At 39.9% G+C, this 22,726-nt stretch overlaps 1 protein-coding gene across 5 annotated transcripts in view; it reads right to left on the reverse strand.

Annotated features, from left to right (window-relative positions):
• Positions 1 to 22,726, reverse strand: part of DYNC2H1 (dynein cytoplasmic 2 heavy chain 1) — a 339,419-nt gene that overhangs the window by 32,667 nt on the left and 284,026 nt on the right. For 4 of the 5 annotated variants that reach the window (XM_038536341.1, XM_038536343.1, XM_038536344.1 and 1 more), the window contains 2 exons: positions 7,681 to 7,790; positions 6,677 to 6,758 (listed from right to left, as the gene is read on the reverse strand). In XM_038536341.1, coding sequence (XP_038392269.1) covers positions 6,677 to 6,758; positions 7,681 to 7,790 — 192 coding nt within the window. Of the gene's footprint in view, positions 1 to 5,675; positions 5,767 to 6,676; positions 6,759 to 7,680; positions 7,791 to 22,726 lie in introns of all 5 variants that reach the window. The other variant, XR_005359403.1, reaches the window with a different exon arrangement.

Below are 22,726 nucleotides of genomic sequence, written 5' to 3' on the forward strand. Positions count from 1 at the left end.
TTAATGCACCTAACATAGGAGCACCTAGATATATAAAACAAATAACAGACATAAAAAAATGGACAGTAATACAATATAGTAGGGTTTTTGGCACCTACATTTATGGAAGGATCATATGCACACAGAAAAATTAGTAAAACAGTGGCTTTGAACCACATATTCAACCAGATGGACTTAACAGATATGTATGAACATTACATCCAAAAACAGAATACACATTCTTTTCCACTCATGGAACATTCTCCAAGACAGATCACATATTCGACCACAAAACAAGCCCACAAGAAGTGTTAGAAGACTGAATCATACCAAGTATCCTCTCTGATCAAAATGGTATGAAACTAGAAACCAATTACAAGAAAGCACACACACACGGAGGCTACACAATGTGCTACTAAACCACCAATGAGTCAATGAACAAATAAAAGAGCAAACTGAAAAACTACCTTCAGACCAATGAAAATGGAAACAAATAGTTCAAAATCTTTAGGATGCAGCAAAAGCAGTCCTAATAGTCAAATTTATAAAAATAACAGGCCTCCCTCAAGAAACAAGAAAAATCACAAATAAACCATTCAAATCTACAATTACACATTCTTCTCAAATGCACATGGAACTTTCTCCAGAATAGATCACATACTGGGTCACAAATCAGGTCTGAACTGATACCAAAAGATTGGGATCGTCTCCTGCGTATTCTCAGGTCATAATGCCTTAAAATTAGAACTAAATCACAAGAAGTTTGGAAAGATTTCAAACATGTGGAGGTTAAGGACCATACTGCTAAAAGATGAAAGGGTCAACCAGGAAATTAAGGAAGAATTAAAAAGATTCATGGAAACTAATGAGAATGAAGATACAACCATTCAAAATCTTTGGGATAGAGCAAAAGCAGTCCTGAGGGGGAAATACATCGCAATACAAGCATCCCTCCAAAAACTGGAAAGAACTCAAATACAAAAGCTAACCTTGCACCTAAAGGAGTTGGAGAAAAAATAGCAAATAGATCCTACACCCAGCAGAGGAAGAGAGTTAAGAAAGATTCGAGCAGAACTCAACGAAATCGAGACCAGAAGAACTGTGGAACAGATCAACAAAACCAGGAGTTGGTTCTTTGAAAGAATTAATAAGATAGATAAACCATGAGCCAGCCTTATTAAAAAGAAGAGAGAGAAGACTCAAATTAATAAAATCATGAATGAGAAAGGAGAGATCACTACCAACACCAAGGAAATGCAAACGATTTTAAAAACATATTATGAACAGCTATACGCCAATAAATTAGGCAATCTAGAAGAAATGGACACATTTCTGGAAAGCCACAAACTACCAAAACTGGAACAGGAAGAAATAGAAAACATGAACAGGCCAATAACCAGGGAGGAAATTGAAGCAGTCATCAAAAACCTCCCAAAACACAAAAGTCCAGGGCCAGATGGCTTCCCAGGGGAATTCTATCAAACGTTTAAAGAAGAAATCATACCTATTCTCCTAAAGCTGTTTGGAAAGATAGAAAGAGATGGAGTAATTCCAAATTCTTTCTATGAGGCCAGCATCACCTTAATTCCAAAACCAGACAAAGACCCCACCAAAAAGGAGAATTAGAGACCAATATCCCTGATGAACATGGATGCAAAAATTCTCAACAAGATACTAGCCAATAGGATCCAACAGTACATTAAGAAAATTATTCACCATGACCAAGTAGGATTTATTCCTGGGACGCAAGGCTGGTTCAACACTCGTAAAACAATCAGTGTGATTCATCATATCAGCAAGAGAAAAACCAAGAACCATATGATCCTCTCATTAGATGCAGAGAAAGCATTTGACAAAATACAGCATCCATTCCTGATCAAAATTCTTCAGAGTGTAGGGATAGAGGGAACATTCCTCGACATCTTAAAAGCCATATACGAAAAGCCCACAGCAAATATCATTCTCAATGGGGAAGCACTGGGAGCCTTTCCCCTAAGATCAGGAACACGACAGGGATGTCCACTCTCACCACTGCTATTCAACATAGTACTGGAAGTCCTAGCCTCAGCAATAAGACAACAAAAAGACATTAAAGGCATTCAAATTGGCAAAGAAGAAGTCAAACTCTTCCCTCTTCGCCGATAACAATAAATCTTCTGAAAGAAAATATAAGCTGTAAACTCTTGGACATTAGCTTTATTAGCAACATTTTTCTTGACCTGTCAACTCAGACTATGGAAACACAAGCAAAAAATATACTATTGGGACCACATCAAACTAAAACACTTTTCCACAGTGACGGAAACCATTAACAAAATGAAAAGGTAACCTGCTGAATGGGAGAACATATTTGCAAATGATATTTTCAATATGGTGTTAATATACAAAGTATTTAAAGAACTTACAGAGTTCAACACCAAACACACACACATGAAACAAAGAACCTGATTAAAAATGGGCAGAGGACCTGAATAGACATTTCTTCATTCATTCATCATTCATCAACAAGGAAATGCAGTCAAAACCACAATGAGCTATCACTTCATCCAAATCAGAATGGATGGTGATTAAACGCCAAGAAATACTAAGTGTTGGAGAGGATGTAGAGAAAAGGGAATCCTCCTCCTGCACTGTTGGTGGGAATGTTACTGTGGAAAACAGTAACAAGATTCCTCAAAATATTAGATATAGAAATACCATTTATCCAATTACTCCTGTTGTTGTTGTTGTTATTATTATTATTATTATTATTCACTACTGGGTATTTACCCCAAGAAAACAAAAATATTGATTCAAAGAGAGACTGTACCCCTATGTTTACTGCAGCATTATTACATTAGACAAGATGTGGAAACTGTCAGTGTCCATCAGTAGGTGCATGAATATAGATATGGTCTATAAACACATTAGAGTATTATCCAGCCATTAGATAGAAGGAAGGCTTCCTAGTCATGACAACACGGCTGACCTAGAGAATATTAGGTTAAGCATGATAAATCGGACAGAAAAAGGGAAACACCAGAGGAATATACTTATAGGTAGAATCTAAAAAACAAAAGAAATGAACAAAGAAAACCAAAAACAGAATCATCCATACAGAGAACAGACTGGTGGTTGTCAGAAGGGAGGGACATGGGAGGATAAGCAAAATAAGTGAAGGGATGAAGAGGTATAAACTTCTATTTATATAATAAAGGAGTCATGGGGATGGAGAAAGTACATGATAGACTATACAGTAAGACTGTAATAACTCTATGGTAACACTTATTATGATGCTCATCACAATTTTCTATCGTATATAATTGTCAAAGCACTATGTTGTCTATTGGAAACTAATATACTGTATGTCAACTATCTTCTATTAAAAATGAAAAAAAAGTTAAAATAAGAATGTCCTAAATCTTGAGAACTTTCAACATTCAGACTAATTTTACTATTCTCCTTCTAGATTTGTTTGAAATATTTAATAAAAAATATTAAAAATAATTGAGAAAATCTTGAACACTAGAGGGATTTTAAAATTTTCTCTGGGAAACTACCTTTTCTTTCCAGAGCTACTATCCAGTAGGCTAACCACCCCACTACATGTGGCTACTGAGCACTTGAAATGTTTCTAGTCGGAAATGAGATTGCTGTAAAAATACAGATTATTTGCTGGATTTCAAGGGCTATGTACAAAGAAAAAGATCAGTTGTCCAAAGGGACAATGTGTACCATTCATAATTTAAATATATTTATTACATGTTAAGGAAATATTTTATATATATTCATGTTTAAATAAAACACAATATTAAAATTATTTCATCTACCTCTTTTAATGTAACTAATAGGAAATATGTAGTTAAAAGAAAGAAGATACAAAGTTACATGCATGGATGGGGCGCCAGGGTGGGTCAGTCGGTGGAGGTCTGCCTTCAGCTCAGGTCATGATCTCAGGGTCCTGGGATTGAGTCCTGTGTCGGGCTCCCTGCTCAGCAGGATGTCTTCTTCTCCCTCTCCCTCTGTCCCTCCCCCTGCTCCTGCTTGCAGGCTCGTGCTCTCTCTCAAATAAATAAAAGTTATTTTTAAAAATAAGTTACATGTATGGCTTGATACAGTTAAGGAAAGGAAAGGATAGTTATAGTGCAGATAGAACTGTCAACAGGTTTCTTACAAGTTTTTGAAAGCTGGGGAAGGACAGAACAGTCAATGGAATTTAGTACAGAATCCCAGCACACTGATTTTTTTCACTATACTCAATTAAAGCCATAAAGTTTCACAGAACAGAGACTCGCAAAACAGGAAATTTGAGCCAGTTCTCAACCTGCTGTATTTGATCAGCATGAGAAAATATCATTAACTTGGCAAAGCAAATTAAACAGTACAGTCAACTGAGAATTAAAAATCCTTTAAACTGGTGAAAATACAGGAAGACATTCAAAGCTGTTACTATGAGAATATGGAATAATTCAAAACCCCTGGTTGGTTCAGTCACTTAAATTCTCAAGAAAAACCTTTTTTTTTTTTTTTTTTTTTTTTTTTAAAGATTTTGTTTATTCATGAGAGACACAGAGAGAGAGAGAGAGAGAGGCAGAGAGAGAAGCAGGCTCCATGCAGGGACCCCAATGCAGGACTCAATCCTGGGACTCCAGGATCATGCCCTGGGCGGAAGGCAGATAGATGCCCAATAACTGAGCCACCCAGGTGTCCCAAGAAAAAACATTTTTGTTGAACTGATTTTGTCAGGTGAGTTAGTGATCCACAGGGTGAGGCCTGTGTACCTGGCACTCAGGGTCCCATTTGTGAACAACCCCCATTGGAGGGTAACATGACCACAGGAGGGTCCCATGTGTGAACAATCCCCCACTGGAGGGTAACATGACCACAGGAGGACAGTGACATCAAGTGCTCAGTTTTACAAGTGAAAACTATCTTAAAAACATGTCTTGGGATCCCTGGGTGGTGCAGCGGTTTGGCGCCTGCCTTTGGCCCAGGGCACGATCCTGGAGACCCGGGATCGAATCCCACATCAGGCTCCCGGTGCATGGAGCCTGCTTCTCCCTCTGCCTATGTCTCTGCCTCTCTCTCTCTCTCTCTCTCTATCATAAGTAAATAAAAATTTAAAAAAAATTTAATAAAAAAAAAACATGTCTTAATCTGAAGGATTTAAGGAGTTTTGGGTTTTTTTTGGCAGATTTTCCACTGCAGGGCCAGTAAACCACAGCCCGTAGCTCTCCCTCACTTGCACCCTCGGGGGAGTATGCATCTACAGCTCCTGACTCCCTGTTCTGATGAGCACAGGTGAAACCTTACTTCCAAACATCAAGCAGTGGAATCACGGGGCAAACCCAAGTGGCTGTAGGACCACACCTAGCCCACAGGAAGGGCAGCTGGTAGGTAGCCTAGGGGCTGTGCATGCTCAGGAGGCCCTCAATGCACGTACTAAGCCTGACTGAGCAAGGCAGAGGACCCGGTATCTTGCTTTCTGTGTGTGCTGGTGTTGGTAGTAAAGGGGGCAGCCGGGGTCTCCCATGTCTGCAGGAGCAAACCCCACACAGCCATGGGCGAGACCAAGGTGGCAGGCTCACCAGGAGCCCGGTGCAGGCAGGTGCCAGTGCCGTGCTGCACAACTGCCATTGAACTAATAACACATCAATAATGGTCATGAGGAAATCTAGGAGGCCCCCACTTCAGGATCTAGAAGTCAATACACATACATGTTCTCTTAAGTAGGTCTAGAGGGTTTGAAATATTGATTGGTTTGGGGAACCACAGCCTTGCTTGAACAGGTCAGAGGCGGAATTCAATCTAGAATGGTAAGACAGACAACAAATAATATATCAATTACATGGCACCTGAGAAAGTTGTAGTGAGATGAAAACTATTAAACTAAGAACTACAACTATGTAAACAGACCTTCTGAAAAGCCAGGTGACTAAGGTTACCTAAGTTGAAGAACTACAGTCTTGCATTGAATTTATTTAATGGCTGACTTGTGTGTAACACACTCTTGAATAGCTGATGGGGGCTTCAGGGAGGGAGCACTGCTCATGTCACATCAGGTCAGCAGTCAGTGCCAACAGAGCAAGGAAGAACATCTACACCACTACTGATGCATGAGAAGGCTGGTGTCCCCAAGAACGGGTGCACCACAGATTTTTAATTTGTTTTGTCAGGAACATGCATGTGATTACCTACTGTTATTTATTATAAAAGTAATGGATTTTTAACAGGAAAGCTACCCAGGAAAAATTATGCCATCAAAGATGGCTTGACTTTTTTCTTTTTAAACACAGACAGCTTGAATTTAACACTGAACTAATATACTCACAAACTGTAAACTCCCTCAGGATAAGACGTGGTCTATTATTCATAAACTACATTTTATATATGCTTTCTTGTATAGTTAATATTTACAGAATTGAATCTTAGCACAGGAAACCTAACTGAACTTCAATATTTGTATCATTTTTTAACCAAAAGTTACATTTTTAGATATGTTGTATCCCCAAGATCCTTATTTTTGCATTAGAAAGGATTTTGTTTTGTCCACGTTGCTTCATCTTAATTTCGACTTTTCACATAGAAAATATAATCTATTTCTGTTAATCTTAAACTAAAAAGGTAAGTGACTCTGAGACTAATTCCAAGGTCTTTATCATACTTGGTAATGTTATTACTTCTAAACATAGAGAAGCATCAGAAATCAGGACACTACCTTGATCTGCAGCTTTGCTTCTTGCAGCCGACCTTTCCACGAAGCTACAAACTTAAGGCTATCCACAGAGCAGCCCATCACCCTGTGGAGGTAAAACACCAAATGTCAAACAGAAATAATCCTCAGGAAGTCAAATACGAGGAGTAACAAATGATAAACATACCCCTACTCATTTACAGCTAAAATATTTACAATGTGCAAGAATCAGATTTCTTAATGATGCCCAATATCTAAGACTTCATGCTCAGTTTGTAAAGCTAAGTCCTCGTGGGGGCAGCCTACATTCCTGACACATATGGACCATCACCCTGAAATGCAGACATATGATAAGTATTCCATAAATGTTTGTAAGTTGAACCAAAACACTGATATTTATAAAACGACCCTCAAGCACCACAAATGGAAATCCCCCAAATCAACACACAACTAAATATGGTTTAATTTTCCAAGTATCTTTTATTATATTTTATTACATTCTATTTTATTTAAAACATCAATCTATATATGATATGATTATCCAAGTGTGTTATAAAAAGAGCTTGATGTTAACTATTAAATCCTGCTCCCCCTGAGAAGCTGGTCAGCATGTCCCACAGAAGTGTCTGCAGCAAGTAAAAATGCAAAGTGGTTGCCAGGGGGTGACTTGATGTGTCTGGTGCAACTTAGAAATTACACATTTACTTTTATTTAACACTGATCTCTTTAACTATAAATAGCTCCAGTGCACCATTCCCTGCCCTGTCAAGCACGGCATATCCTGATCAATCATCAATATGTTAAAAATTAAATTTCGCCATTTTCAGTTCTAATAAAAAACATAATTAAAAGCAATTCTTTTTAAACTAAAAGTTCACCACATTAAGAAATGTCAAATATTCAGAAATAGCACAACTCCCTTAATTCAATAATAAGTTTACTCTGACAAAGAAGGGAGTGTAATCCAACGCGAAAAAAGCAGAATCACACCCTGAGGGATACACCAGTGAAGTGTTCACCTTCCTTACCTTGCTGTTTCCTGGCGAAGAGCATTGAGAAATGTGTCTGGGTGGAAGAGTTCTGACAGGTCGAGTGTATCAGAGAAAAGAGCCTGCTTCTCAGCTCTCTCCACCCAGCTCTAGAGGGGAAAAAAAATAAGACACACACCTATTTAAAACCTTTGTAAACTTGAAAGACAAATCTATTGAAGAACTGTTATATAAAAGTCATGCTCAATGAGAAAGTTATGTCATTTCCAATTGCTTTGAAATAGTGTTTGGAAAAAAAAAAGGGATTTCTACTTTATATTGTGAGGTCTATCCTAATTTTTTTTTTTGAGATAATATCCATCCATAATAAAAAGGCTTCCTTGCATAACCTTTTGTTGGTATGGATCCACTCGAAATAAAAAGTCTAAAATATGATAATTAATCTAACCCATAGCATCTCAGCTTGGGCTGAAACTTCTTGTGATGAGCCACTGCTCAGTGTGCTCAGAAGATGATGTGAGAACGGGACTAAGTCTGGAATCTTCAGAGCTCCCAAGTCCTAGTAATGTGAACTGAACCAGGTCCAGTTCCAGATCTGACTGCAAAGTTGCCACCTTACTGAATCAAGTATTACAGTGGAGGGCTACATCCAAGAAGAAACGATTCTTTGTTAAAAGGTGTTTTTGAACAGACTTTTCTTCTTATCTGGCATTTTAAAATCCCATTGGAGAAATAAACATCATCAAGCATGTTTTATGAGTACAACGAAGTCTTGTACAACACTGACTACATGCTTCCTGCATATTACCCAGTTCTGCTCCCACACTACTGAAAGTTAGTGTCACACTCATTTCTCAGGCCAGGATGTAGAGGCACAAGAGACAGAGTCAAGTGGCCATAACTGATCTGTTTCTCTGCACTACTCCACACACATGCTAAAGCACCTTAGGAGAAATGTAACTTACTAGTGATTCTGAGTCAGGCTGTCATCCTACAGACAGGGGGCACAGACACCGTGCCATAGTAATGTTGGCTGCTACAAACTTGCACAATTGTCATTTACTCAGCCTTTCACTTTGTATGACTTATAAAGCCTAGGAAAAGCTGTGTTTCCTGTCCTGTAACACCCCGTTATTCACCCATGCATTTACATCTGTCAGCCAGGTATAGAACAGGACAAATTAAACTGCAGAGCAATTCTGTTTGCATTAAGACCTTAATGCATTTGACTAGTCCTCCTCCCCTGTAGCAAAAATGTTCCTATGTCCCTACTACCAGTTGACAATATGCTCATTTAAAAAGCAGAAACAAAAGAGAGCTCTTTAACAAACTATGATTTCTTCTTGGATATTATACTTTAAAACAGTAACACTTCATACAGTACCTACTTCCAATATAGAATGTTTAAATTATTCAGTTTATTTTGTTTACTCCCTAAGAAATATTTTTATTATCTGCTTCTACTTTCATTTGCTAAACATAGCTAAAGAATTCTGCTTGCATGATCTTTTATTATAAGTAGTGTTTAATGTACACATTTTTCAAATTAATACTATCACTTCAATAATTTCTTAAATTTGAATTTTAATTAAAAAATTTCAAGAGTTGTTGCCAGTAATAGATATGCATATGTTCAAATTAATTAAAAATTAAAATGTGGCTGATCAATTCAGATTTTTTTGCCTGAATTAATAAAATTAGTAAAAAATAAAGGAAAAGCTTCTATAATACAAATGTCTTTATTAGTTTATGGCGGTGGGGGGAACTTTTTATCTGTTAAAGAAAGGCATATTTGATAAGATAAAGCTTAAGTAACAGATTCTTTCAATATGTATATTGTCTTTGAACAGCAAACTTGACAGTAAAAAATACAGTGAAGCACATTTTTAAAAACTTAAACTTGCACATGGATGTGTACAGCAGTTTTACTCATGACTGTCAAAACTGCGAAACAGCCAAGATGTCCTTCAGCAGGTGATAGATAAATAAACTGAAAGCAATGAACTATCAAGCTATGAAAAGACATGGAGGAACCTTAAATGCACATTAAGGTTTTCTCATTGGAAAGCCAATGAGAAATTGCTGTTACTATTACTAGAATTCCAATAGCATAACTTTCCGTAAAAGGTGAAACTATGGATACAGTAAAGACCAGCGGTCAACCAGGGTGGGGGATGAAGAGGATCAACAGACAGCACACAGAGAATTTTTAGGGCAGTGAAACTACTCTGTATGCTGCTGTAATGATGAATACGTATCATTATATATTTGTCCAAACCCACAGACTGAAATATCAAGAGCAAATCTGAAACTGTGGACACTGGGTGATTACGATCCGTCAATGTAGGCTCATCCTTGGTGAGTGATATTGATAATGGGGAAGGCAATGCATATGTGGTAGCAGACATGTATGGGAAAAGTCTGTACCTTCACCTCAATTTTGTTGTACACCTAAACCTAAAACTGTTAGTAATGGCTATTTGAAAAACAAACTCATTTTTAAGAATGGAGATAAAGACTTAATTTTTAATGATCAGCAATATGCATATATGGACTGGGCTTTCAGCAAAGTTGTAGGAGTATTAATTGAAAAATATTTTTCAGTAAATGTTTTTCTTTACTCCTGGCTATTAGCCACTTTCTTTTTAAAGGATTGGATTTGAGACTGAACAGAACACCTAAACATCTTTATGATTATGAGACTATACCTCTAATTCTTCAAATAATGTATAATAAATGTAATTAGGGAGTTAAGCAAATAAAGGGTTGAGCAAATTTCTTAACACTGCATATGTGCGTGCACGCACACACAAAAACACACACTTAGAATTATGGGAAGTAAAACTTCTTAAATGGAATGAAGCTCACAGATCATCTAGTGTAGTTCCCTTCTTAGAACATAAATGATTTTTTTGTGGTGCCTGGGTGGCTCAGTTGGTTAAGCATCTGACTCTTGATTTGAGCTCAGGTCATGATCTCAGGGTTGTGAGATCAAGCCCCATGCTTAAGATTCTGTCTTTCTCTCTCCCTCCTTCTTGCCCTACCCAAATCCCCCCCCCCCCCATTTCTCTCTAAAAAGTGTTTTTTTCCCAGACAATAAGGGATGGTTTAAAATACTTCAATATTTTATCAAAAATATGCTAGTAATGAAAAAATTTATGAATTCGAATGACATGCACTCACTCACTTAAGGGAATTTACAGAAAGTAAAGACTTACTACCTTGTTAGAGGAGATAAAACATGCACAAATCACTGTGTTAACAGTATTAAATGGAGACAGTCCAAGATAGTGGCATAAGAAGATCCTGAATTTACCCCCTCCCATGGACACACAAAATCTACATGTACCTACAGAGTAATTCCTCCCGAAGAGCTGGGAACTGATTAAAAAGCTTCTGCATGGCAAACAATAAGGAGACCATACAGAAAAGGGGAGAAGGTATGGGAGAGAGGTAATGACAAGCACCTCACTCCCCATGTGAAGACCTGCAGTAGGAGGAGATCTCACTAATGGGCCAGATTTGCTCACCTGGGGGGTACACAACAAATAGGGACTAATAGGGAAGGAAGTCATTGTTAACTCTTTACCTCCAATCTTAAAGGACAACTGGTTTAAAGGGCAACTGGACTAATAGGGAAGGAAGACATTCTCAACATGATAAAGGCAATACTTGGCAGACATACAGCTAACATCATACTCAATGGTGTAATGTTGAAAGCTTTTCTTCTAAGATCAGAAACGAAAATAAGGATTTCCACTCTCCCCACTTTTGTGCAACACAGTACTACAAGTTCTGGCCATGAAATTAGGCAAGAAAAATAAATAAAAGGTGTCCAAATTGGAACAGAAGACTTAAATCTGTCACTATTTACAGATGACATGATGCTATATTTAAAAAAACCCTTAAAGATGCCAGCAAAAAAGTTAAAATTATAAATTAAGTCACAGAAAAAAAAACATAACACCCAGAAATTTGTTGCCTTTTTATACTGAATAATGAATTCTAAGAGAAATTCAGAAAATAATCTCACAGTTATATCTAAAAGAATAAAACACCTAGGAATAAATTTAACCAAGGAGGTAAAAGATTTGTACTTTGAAAACTGTGAGACATGATCAGAGAAACTAGTTATCACTAGTTTCATTTATCACAAATGAAAGATATACCATGCTCATAGACTAGAAGAATACTGTTGAAAATGTTCATACTATCCAAAGCCATCTACAGATTCAATGCAACCCCTATAAAAACACAACAGTATATTTTCACAGAACTAGAACAAATAATTCTAAAATTTGTATAGAACAAAGACCCTAGGGGACACCTGGAGGCTCAGCAGTTGAGTGTCTGCCTTTGGCTCAGGGTCCTGGGATGGAGTCCTGCATCAGGCTCCTTGCAGGGAGCCTACTTCTCCCTCTGCCTGTGTCTCTACCTCTCTCTCTGTTTCTCTCAGGAATAAATAAAATCTTTTAAAAAAGAAAAAGAAAAAAGACCCTAAATAGCTAAAGCAATCTTGAGAAAAAAGAGCATAGCTGCAGATATCACAATCCCACACTTCAAGATATATTACAAAGCTGTAGTAGTCAAAACAGTATGGTACTGGCACAAAGATAAACACATAGGTCAATGGAACACAATAGAGGGCTCAGAAAAAAACATGCTTATAAACGTGGGATCCAGGAAATTTAACAGAATCCCCTACCCCTGGACAAGCAGAGCAGGACTGACTCTATTTTGGGCTGCACCCGCCTTGTGCTGACCTGCTTCTTACTTAGGGCACTGCCCCACCCTAATCAAAGACCAGGACACACCCTAATCCGAAATCCGGCCCAGTGATACTGCCTTGCCCTAGTCAAAGACCAGGGCACACCCTAACCGGAAATCCGGCTCAAGGGACCAGCATGACTGTGCAACTTTCTGCGTATCCCATTGGCCACTGGCCCTATAAAGTTGCTAAGCCTCTTAGTCTCAGGGTCCAAGTCCCTGCTCCACTGCGTCGGGTATACTTGGACCCAGGCTCCAGTAAACCCTCGTGTGTTTGCATCGGTGTCGGCTCCTTGGCGGTTTCTCGGATTGGCCGATCTTGGGCACAACAATATAGTCAGCTAATGGACAAAGGAGACAAGAACACACAATGGGGAAAAGACATTTCTTTAAGAAGTAGTGCTAAGGAAATTACACAGCTAACATGGAAAAGAATGAAACTGGACCACTTCCGTACACCATATGTGAAAATAAATTCATAATGGATTAAAGATTTGAATGTAAGACCCAAAACCATAAAATGCCTAAAGAAAACATAGGCAGAAGGCTCCTAGCAATGTTTTCTTGTACCAGTCTCTTCAAGCAAGGTCAACAAACGCTAAAATAAGGAAATAGAATTACACCAAATTAAAAAGCTCAGCACATTGAAAGAAATTATTAACAATGAAAAGGCAACCTATGGAAAGAGAGATCTGTACAAATCACACATCTAATAAGTGGTTTATCTTCAAAATGAATTTAAAAATGTATAACTTAGGAGGAGGGGTAAGATGGCAGAAGAGTAGGGTCCCCAAAACAACTGTCCCCACCAACTTACCTAGGTAACTTTCAAATCATCCTGAAAACCTATGAATTCAGTCTAAGATTTAAAGAGAGAACAGCTGGAACGCTACAGTGAGAAGAGTTTGCGTTTCTCTCAAGGTAGGAAGAGGAAAAAAAAAAAATAAAGAAATAAAAAAGCATCCAAGGGGGAGGGGCCCCACAAGGAGCCGGCTAAGGCCAAGCAGCAAGTTCACCCAGGACAGGAAAGTCCAGGCCCGGGGAAGCAGGAGCTTCACCAATCATCCCAGACTGAAAGGCACTCACAGGGAACTCGGGCAGGATCCCAGGAGGGGCGGCGATGCCCTCAGGATCCCAGGGGCACTAAGAGAGGACCTGTGCCCCTGGGGAGAGCATGCCACACACCACGGCCAAGCTCCCTAAAGGGCTGCAGCACGCGCCCAGCGGGGCCCTGGAGCACTTCAGGCGGCGGCTCCAGCGGCAGCTGCATGCAGAAGCGGCTGCACTGACCCGGGAGCGCGATTCCAGCAGTGCAGGCCCTGGAGCACCTGGTGCTGGGGGACACAGCCCAGGATCCGGTGCTCCCCCCAGGACAGACGAAGGCCAGGAGGATACAGGACAGCAAGGACACTCCGGCCGGGTGGCCCCAAGCTTTGCAGATCTGCCCCCCCGCCCCCGGAGCATCCAGGCCCCTGAGGACTGGGAGCTGCGGTAGTTACTGCAGGAGCTGACTCCAGGGCTGGAGAGCTGGCACAGCCACTGTTATTGTTTCTCCTGGGGCCTTACAGGATAAACAACCCCCACTGAGCCTCACAGTGGCCTCACAGATTAAGAGGATAAACAACTCCCACTGAGCAGAGCACCTGGCAGGGGGCTGAGCAGCAACCCCAGGTGCACACATCTGAGAATCAGCACAGCAGGCCCCTCCATCAGAAGACCAGCTAGAAGGACAGAAAAAAAGCAAGTTATTGACCAAGCAGCACTGGAAAGTTCCAGGGGAAGTGGAGGGATTTACAGTATATAGAGTCAGAGAATACTCCCCCTTGTTTTTGTTTTCTGTTTGCTTCCCCCACCCCCCTTTTTTTCTTTTCTTCTTTTTTTTCTTTTTTCTCTTCATTTTTCTCCTTTTTACAGTACAGAGTGTTTTTGGACACTCTGCACTGAGCAAAATAACTAGAGGGAAAAACTCACCTCAAAAGAAAGAATCAGAAACAGTCCTCTCTCACACAGAGTTACAAAATCTGGATTACAATTCAATGTCAGAAAGCCAATTCAGAAGCACTATTATAAAGCTACGGGTAACTCTAGAAAAAAAGCATAAAGGATTCAAGAGACTTCATGACTGCAGAATTTAGATCTAATCAGGCAAAAATTAAAAATCAATTAAATGAGATGCAATACAAACTAGAGGTCCTAACAACGAGGGTTAACGAGGTAGAAGAATGAGTGAGTGACATAGAAGAAAAGTTGATGGCAAGGAAGGAAACTGAGGAAAAAAGAGAAAAACAAAAGACCATGAGGAAAGGTTAAGGGAAATAAATGACAGCCTCAGAAGGAAAAATCTGTTTAATTGGAGTTCCCAAGGGTGCCGAAAGGGACGGAGGTCCAGTATATGTATTTGAACAAATCATAGCTGAGAACTTTCCTAACTTGGGAAGGGAAACAGGCATTCAGATCCAGGAAATAAAGAGATCCCCACCCCCCTAAAATCAATAAAAACCGCTCAACACCTCGACCTTTAATAGTGAAACTTGCAAATTCCAAAGATAAAGAGATGATCCCTAAAGTAGCAAGAGACAAGAAATCCCTAACCTTTATGGGGAGAAGTATTAGGTTAACAGCAGACCTTTCCACAGAGACCTGGCAGGCCAGAAAGGGCTGGTAGGACATATTCAGGGTCCTAAATGAGAAGAAACATGCACCCAAGAATACTCTATCCAGCAACACTCGCATTGAGACTAGAAAGAGAGATAAAGAGCTTCCAAGATAGGCAGAATCTGAAAGAATATGTGACCGCCAAGCTGGCTCTGTAAGAAATACTAAGGAGGCCTCTGTAATAGAAAGAGGAAGTCCAAGGGCACAATCCACAAAAACAGGGACTCAATAGGTATCATGATGACACTAAATTCATATCTTTCAATAGTAATTCTGAACGTGAATAGGCCTAATGACCCCATCAAAAGGCGCAGGGTTTCAGACTGGATAAAAAAGCAAGACCCACCTATTTTCTGTCTACAAGAGACTCATTTTAGACCTAAGGACACCTACAGCATAAAAATAAAAGATTGGAGAACCATTTACCATTCAAAGGTCGTCAAAAGAAAGCAGGGGTAGCCATCCTCATATCAGATAAATTAAAGTTTATCCCAAAGACTGTAGTAAGAGATGAAGAGGGACATATATCATACATAAAGGATTTATCCAACAAAAGGACCTATCAATCATCAATATTTATGTCCTGAATGTGGGAGCTGCCAAGTATAACAATCAATTAATAACCAAAGTTAAGACATACTTAGATAAACTTATACTTGGTGACTTGAATGTAGCGCTTTCTACAATCGACAGATCTTCTAAGCACAACATCTCCAAAGAAGCAAGGGCTGTAAATGATCGTCCTCTGCATATTTTCAGATCATAATGCTTTGAAATTAGACCTAAATCACAAGAAGTAGTTTGCAAGGATTTCAAACACGTGGAAGTTAAGGACCACCCTGCTAAAAGATGAAAGGGTCAATTAGGAAATTAGAGAAGAATTAAAAAGATTCATGGAAACTAATGAGAATGAAGATACAACCATTCAAAATCTTTGGGATAGAGCAAAAGCAGTCCGGAGGGGGAAATACATCGCAATACAAGCATCCATCCAAAAACTGGAAAGAACTCAAATACAAAAGCTAACCTTGCACCTAAAGGAGCTAGAGAAAAAACAGCAAATAGATCCTACACTCAGCAGAAGAAGACAGTTAATAAAGATTCGAGCAGAACTCAATGATATAGACACCAGAAGAACTATGGAACAGATTAACAAAACCAGGAGTTGGTTCTTTGAAAGAATTAATAAGATAGATAAACCATTATCCAGCCTTATTAAAAAGAAGAGAGAGAAGACTCAAATTAATAAAATCATGAATGAGAAAGGAGAGATCACCACCAATACCAAGGAAATACAAATGATCTTAAAACTTATTATGACGCATTTCTGGAAAACCACAAACTACCAAAACTGGAACTGGAAGAAATAGAAAACCTGAATAGGCCAATAACCAGGGAGGAAACTGAAGCAGTCATCAAAAACCTCCCAACACATAAAAGTCCAGGGCCAGATGGCTTCCCTGAGGAATTTTATCAAACGTTTAAAGAAGAAACCATACCTATTCTACTAAAGCTGTTTGGAAAGATAGAAAGGGATGGAATACGTCCAAACTCGTTCTATGAGGCCAGCATCACCTTAATTCCAAAACTAGACAAAGACCCCACCAAAAAGGAGAATTATAGACCTATCTCCCTGATGAACATGGATGCAAAAATTCTCAACAAGATACTAGCCAATAGGATACAACAATACATTAAGAAAATTATTCACCAAGTGGGATTTATCCCTGGGATGCAAGGCTGGTTCAACACTCGCAAAGCAATCAATATGATTGATCATATCAGCAAGAGAAAAAACAAGCACCATATGATCCTCTCAATACATGCAGAGAAAGCATTTGATAAAATACAGCATCCATTCCTGATCAAAACTCTTCAGAGTGTAGGGATAGAGGGAACATTCCTCAGCATCTTAAAAGCCATCTACGAAAAGCCCACAGCATATATCATTCTCAATGGCGAAACACTGGGAGCCTTTCCCTTAAGATCAGGAACAAGACACGGATGTCTACTCTCACCACTGCTATTCAACATAGTACTAGAAGTTCTAGCCTCAGCAACCAGGCAACAAAAAGAAATAAATGTCATTCAAATTGGCAAAGAAGAAGTCAAACTCTCCCTCTATGCAGATGACATGATACAGTACATAGAAAACCCCGAAAGACTCCACCCCAAGATTGCTAGAACCCAGGCAGCAATTCAGCAGTGTAGCAGGATACAAAATCAATGCCCATAAGTCAGTGGCATTTCTATACACTAACAATGAGACTGAAGAAAGAGAAATTAAGGAGTCAATCCCATTCCCATTTACAATTGAACCCAAAAGCATAAGATACCTAGGAATAAACCTAAAGAAAGAGGTAAAGTATCTATACCCTAAAAACTACAGAACACTTCTGAAAGAAATTGAGGAAGACACAACGAGATGTAAAAACATTCCATGCTCATGGATTAGAAGAATTAATAGTGTGAAACTGTCAATGCTACCCAGGGCAATTTACACATTTAATGCAATCCCTATCAAAATACCATTGACGTTCTTCAAAGAGTTGGACAAATAATCTTAAGATTTGTGGGGAATCAGAAAGACCCCAAATAGCTAGGGGAATTTTAAAAAAGAAAACCATAGCTGGGCGCATCACAATGCCAGATTTCAGGTTGTACTACAAAGCTGTGGTCAAAAGGACAGTGTGGTACTGGCACAAAAACAGACACATAGATCAATGGAACAGAATAGAGAACCCAGAAGTGGACCCTCAACTTCATGGTGAACTAATATTCGACAAAGCAGGAAACACTATCCACTGGAAGAAAGACAGTCTCTTCAATAAATGGTGCTGGGAAAATTGGACATCCACATGCAGAAGAATGAAACTAGACCACTCTCTTTCACCAGACACAAAGATAAACTCAAAATGGATAAAAGATCTAAATGTGAGACAAGATTCCATCAAAATCCTAGAGGAGAACACAGGCAACACCCTTTTTGAACTCAGCCACACTAAGTTCTTGCAAGATACATCCACGAACGCAAAAGAAACAAAAGCAAAAATGAATTATTGGGACTTCATCAAGATAAGAAGCTTTTGCACAGCAAAGTATACTGTCAACAAAACTAAAAGACAACCTACAGAATGGGAGAAGAAAGATATTTGCAAATGACCTATCAGATAAAGGGCTAGTTTCCAAGATCTATAAAGAACTTATTAAACTCAACACCAAAGAAACAAATAATCCAATCATGAAATGGGCAAAAGACATGAACAGAAATCTCACAGAGGAAGACATAGACATGGCCAACAAGCACATGCTTGTTGCTCCATATCACCGCATCTGAAAATGCTCCGTATCACTGGCCATCAGGGAAATACAAATCAAAACCACAATGAGATATCACCTCACACCAGTGAGAATGGGGAAAATTAACAAGCCAGGGTACAACAAATGTGGGAGAGGATGTGGAGAAAGGGGAACCCTCTTGCACTGTTGGTAGGAATTTGAACTGGTACAGCCACTCTGGAAAACTGTGTGAAATCTGAATCTAATGAGAGGATCATATGGTTCTTGGTTTTTCTCTTGCTGATATGATGAATCACATTGATTGTTTTACGAGTGTTGAACCAGCCTTGTGTCCCAGGTAGAAATCCCACTTGGTCATGGTGAATAATTTTCTTAATGTACTGTTGGATCCTATTGGCTAGTATCTTGTTGAGAATTTTTGCATCCATGTTCATCAGGGACATAGGTCTATAATTCTCCTTTGTGGTGGGGTCTTTGTCTGGTTTTGGAATTAAGGTGATGCTGGCCTCATGGAACGAATTTGGAAGTACTCCATCTCTTTCTATCTTTCCAAACAGCTTTGAGAATAGGTATGATTTCTTCTTTAAATGTTTGATAGAATTCCCCAGGGAAGCCATCTGGCCCTGGACTTTTGTGTTTTGGGAGGTTTTTGATGACTGCTTCAATTTCCTCCCTGGTTATTGGCCTGTTCAGGTTTTCTATTTCTTCCTGTTCCAGTTTTGGTAGTTTGTGGCTTTCCAGAAATGTGTCCATTTCTTCTAGATTGCCTTATTTATTGGCGTATAGCAGTTCATAATATGTTTTTAAAATCGCTTGTATTTCCTTGGTATTAGTGGTGATCTCTCCTTTCTCATTCATGATTTTATTAATTTGAGTCTTCTCTCCCTTCTTTTTAATGAGGCTGGATGATGGTTTATCTATCTTATTAATTCTTTCAAAGAACCAACTCCTGGTTCTGTTGATCAGTTCCACAGTTCTTCTGGTCTCAATTTCGTTGAGTTCTGCTCGAATCTTTATTAACTCTCTTCTTCTGCTGGGTGTAGTATCTATTTGCTGTTTTTTCTCTAGCTCCTTTAGGTGCAAGGTTAGCTTTTGTATTTGAGTTCTTTCCAGTTTTTGAATGGATGCTTGTATTGTGATGTATTTCCCCCTCTGGGCTGCTTTTGCTCTATCCCAAAGATTTTGAACGGTTGTATCTTCATTCTCATTAGTTTCCATGAATCTTTTTACTTCTTCATTAATTTCCGGGTTGACCCTTTCATCTTTTAGCAGGATGGTCCTTAACCTCCACGTGTTTGAGGTCCTTCCAAACTTCTTGTTCTAACTTAGTTCTAATTTCAAAGCATTATGGTCTGAGAATATGCAGGGGATGATCCTAATCTTTTGGTATCAGTTCAGACCCGATATGTGACCCAGTATGTGGTCTATTCTGGAGAAAGTTCCATGTGCGCTTGAGAAGAATGTGTATTCAGTTGAGTTTGGATGTAAAGTTCTGTAGATATCTGTGAAATCCATCTGGTCCAGTGTATCATTTAAAGCTCAGGTTTCTTTGAAGATGTTGTGCTTAGAAGACCTATCGAGTATAGAAAGAGCTAGATTGAAGTCACCAAGTATAAGTGTATTATTATCTAAGTATTTCTTCACTTTGGTTATTAATTGATTGATATCTTTGGCAGCTCCCACATTCGGGGCAAATTTTAGTTTATCTGATATAAGGATGGCTACCCCTGCTTTCTTTTGAGGACCATTCGAATGGTAAATGGTTCTCCAACCTTTATTTTCAGGCTGTAGGTGTCCTTCTGTCTAAAATGAGTCTCTTGGAGACAGAAAATAGATGGGTCCTGCTTTTTTATCCAGTCTGAAACCCTGTGCCTTTTGATGGGGCCATTAAGCCCGTTCACGTTCATAGTTACTATTGACAGATATGAGTTTAGTGTCATCATGGTATCTATTCAGTCCTTGTTTTTGTGGATTGTTCCACTGAACTTCTTCTTAAAGGGGAATTTTAAGAGTCCCCCTTAAAATTTCTTTCGGAGTTGGTTTGGAGGTCACATATTCTTTCAGTTCCTGACTGTCTTGGAAGCTCTTTATCTCTCCTTCCATTTTGAATGAGAGCCTTGCTGGATAAAGGATTCTTGGTTGCATGTTCTTCTCATTTAGGACCCTGAATATATCCTGCCAGCCCTTTCTGGCCTGCCAGGTCTCTGTGGAGAGGTCTGCTGTTACCCTAATACTCCTCCCCATAAAAGTCAGGGATTTCTTGTCTCTTGCTGCTTTAAGGATCTTCTCTTTATCTTTGGAATTTGCAAGCTTCACTATTAAATGTTGAGGTGTTGAACGGTTTTTATTAATTTTAGGGGGGGGATCTCTCTATTTCCTGGATCTGAATGCCTGTTTCCCTTCACAGATTAGGAAAGTTTTCAGGTAGGATTTGTTCAAATACATATTCTGGCCCTCTGTCCCTTTTGGTGCCCTCAGGAACCCCAATTAAACGTAGGTTTTTCTTCCTCAGGCTGTCGTTTATTTCCCTTAATCTGTCTTCATGGTCTTTTAACTGTCTCTTTTTTCCTCAGTTTCCCTCTTTGCCGTCAATTTGTCTTCTATGTCACTCACCCGTTCTTCCACCTCGTTAACCCTCGTCGTTAGGACTTCTAGTTTGGATTGCATCTCATTCAATTGATTTTTAATTTCTGCCTGATTGGATCTAAGTTCTGCAGTCATGAAGTCTCTTGAGTCCTTTATGCTTTTTTCTAGAGCCACCAGTAGCTGTATAATAGTGCTTCTGAATTGGCTTTCTGACATTGAATTGTAATCCAGATTTTGTAACTCTGTGGGAGAGAGGACTGTTTCTGATTCTTTCTCTTGAGGTGAGGTTTTCCTTCTAGTGATTTTGCTCAGTGCAGAATGGCCAAAAACAAGTTGTATTGGGAAAAGGAGAAGGAAAGAGGAAAGAAGGAAAGAAAAGAGAAAAAGAAAAAAGAAAAAAGGAAGAAAAAAAGGAAAAAAAAGAGAAGAAAAAGAGAAAGAAGAAGAAAGAAAGGAAAAAAAAGGGGGTGGGGGAAGCAAACCAAAAAGCAAAAAAAAAAAAAACAAAAAACAAAAAAAAACAAAAAAAAAAAAAAAAAAAAAACAAAAAAACAAAAAACAAACAAAAACCACAGGGGAGTATCTTCTGATTCTGTATGCTTTAAGTCCGTTGACTTCCTCTGGAACTTGTCCGTCTAGCTGGTCTTCTGGGGGAGGGGCCTGTTGTGCTGATTTTCAGGTGTGAGCACTTGAGGGAGCTGCTCTGCCCCCTGCCTGGTGCAGGGCTCAGTCGGGGTTGTTTACCCCGTGAGGCCCCAGGAGGAACAGCCCCAGTGGCGGGGCCAGCTCTGGAGCCCTGGAGTCAGCCTCCGCAGTAACTCCAGAGCTCTCGGTCTGCAGGGCCTGGAGGCTCTGGGCGAGGCCGCTGATCTGCTCAGCTCGGGGCAGGAGTGTCCTTGCTGTCCTGGGCCCTCCCGGCCTCTGATTGTCCCGGGGGGAGGCCGGATCCTGGGCTGTGTCCCGGCGCCCTGTGCTCCCGGGGCCTGCGCTGTTGGATTCGCGCTCCTGGCCGCACAGCCCTCTCCGCGGAGCCACAGCCCGAGCCCCTCAGAGCTTCTCCCGGGTCCCGCGTGCGCTGCAGCCCTTAGGGAGCTCTGCGCACTCTCCCAGGTGTCCAGTTGCTCTTAGTGTCCCTGGAAGCCTGAGGGCATCCCTGGCCCTCCTGGGGTCCTGCTCCAACTCCCTGCGAGCCCCTTTCCGCCAGGAAGATTGGTGCAGCTCCTGCTTCTCCGGGCCGGGGCTCTCCTGTCCTGGGGACACTCGCCCCGGCCTTAGCCCGGCTCCTCGCGGGGCCCCTCCCCCTTGGATGCCTTTTGTTTATTTCTTTTTCCCCGTCTTCCTACCTTGGTAGAAGCGCGAACTCTTCTCACTGTAGCATTCCAGCTATTCTCTCTTTAAATCTCAGGCCGAATTCGTAGATTTTCAGGATAATTTGAAGCTTATCTAGGTAATTTGGTGGGGACAGCTGACTTGGGGACCCTACTCTTCCACCATCTTGCCCCTCCTCTCACCCCAATGTTTATAGCAGCAATGTCCACAATAGCCACATTGTGGAAAGAGCCTCGGTGTCCACTGAAAGATGAATGGATAAAGAAGATGTGGTATATGTGTGTATGTGTGTATATATATATATATATGTATATATATATACACATACACATACACACACACACACACACACACACACACACAATGGAACTCAGCCATTAGAAACGACAAATACCCACCATTTTGACATGGATGGAACTGGAGGGTATTATGCTGAGTGAAATAAGTC

Source organism: Canis lupus, chromosome 5, assembly GCF_011100685.1.
Source record: "Canis lupus familiaris isolate Mischka breed German Shepherd chromosome 5, alternate assembly UU_Cfam_GSD_1.0, whole genome shotgun sequence".
In the NCBI taxonomy this organism is placed as follows: domain Eukaryota; kingdom Metazoa; phylum Chordata; class Mammalia; order Carnivora; family Canidae; genus Canis; species Canis lupus.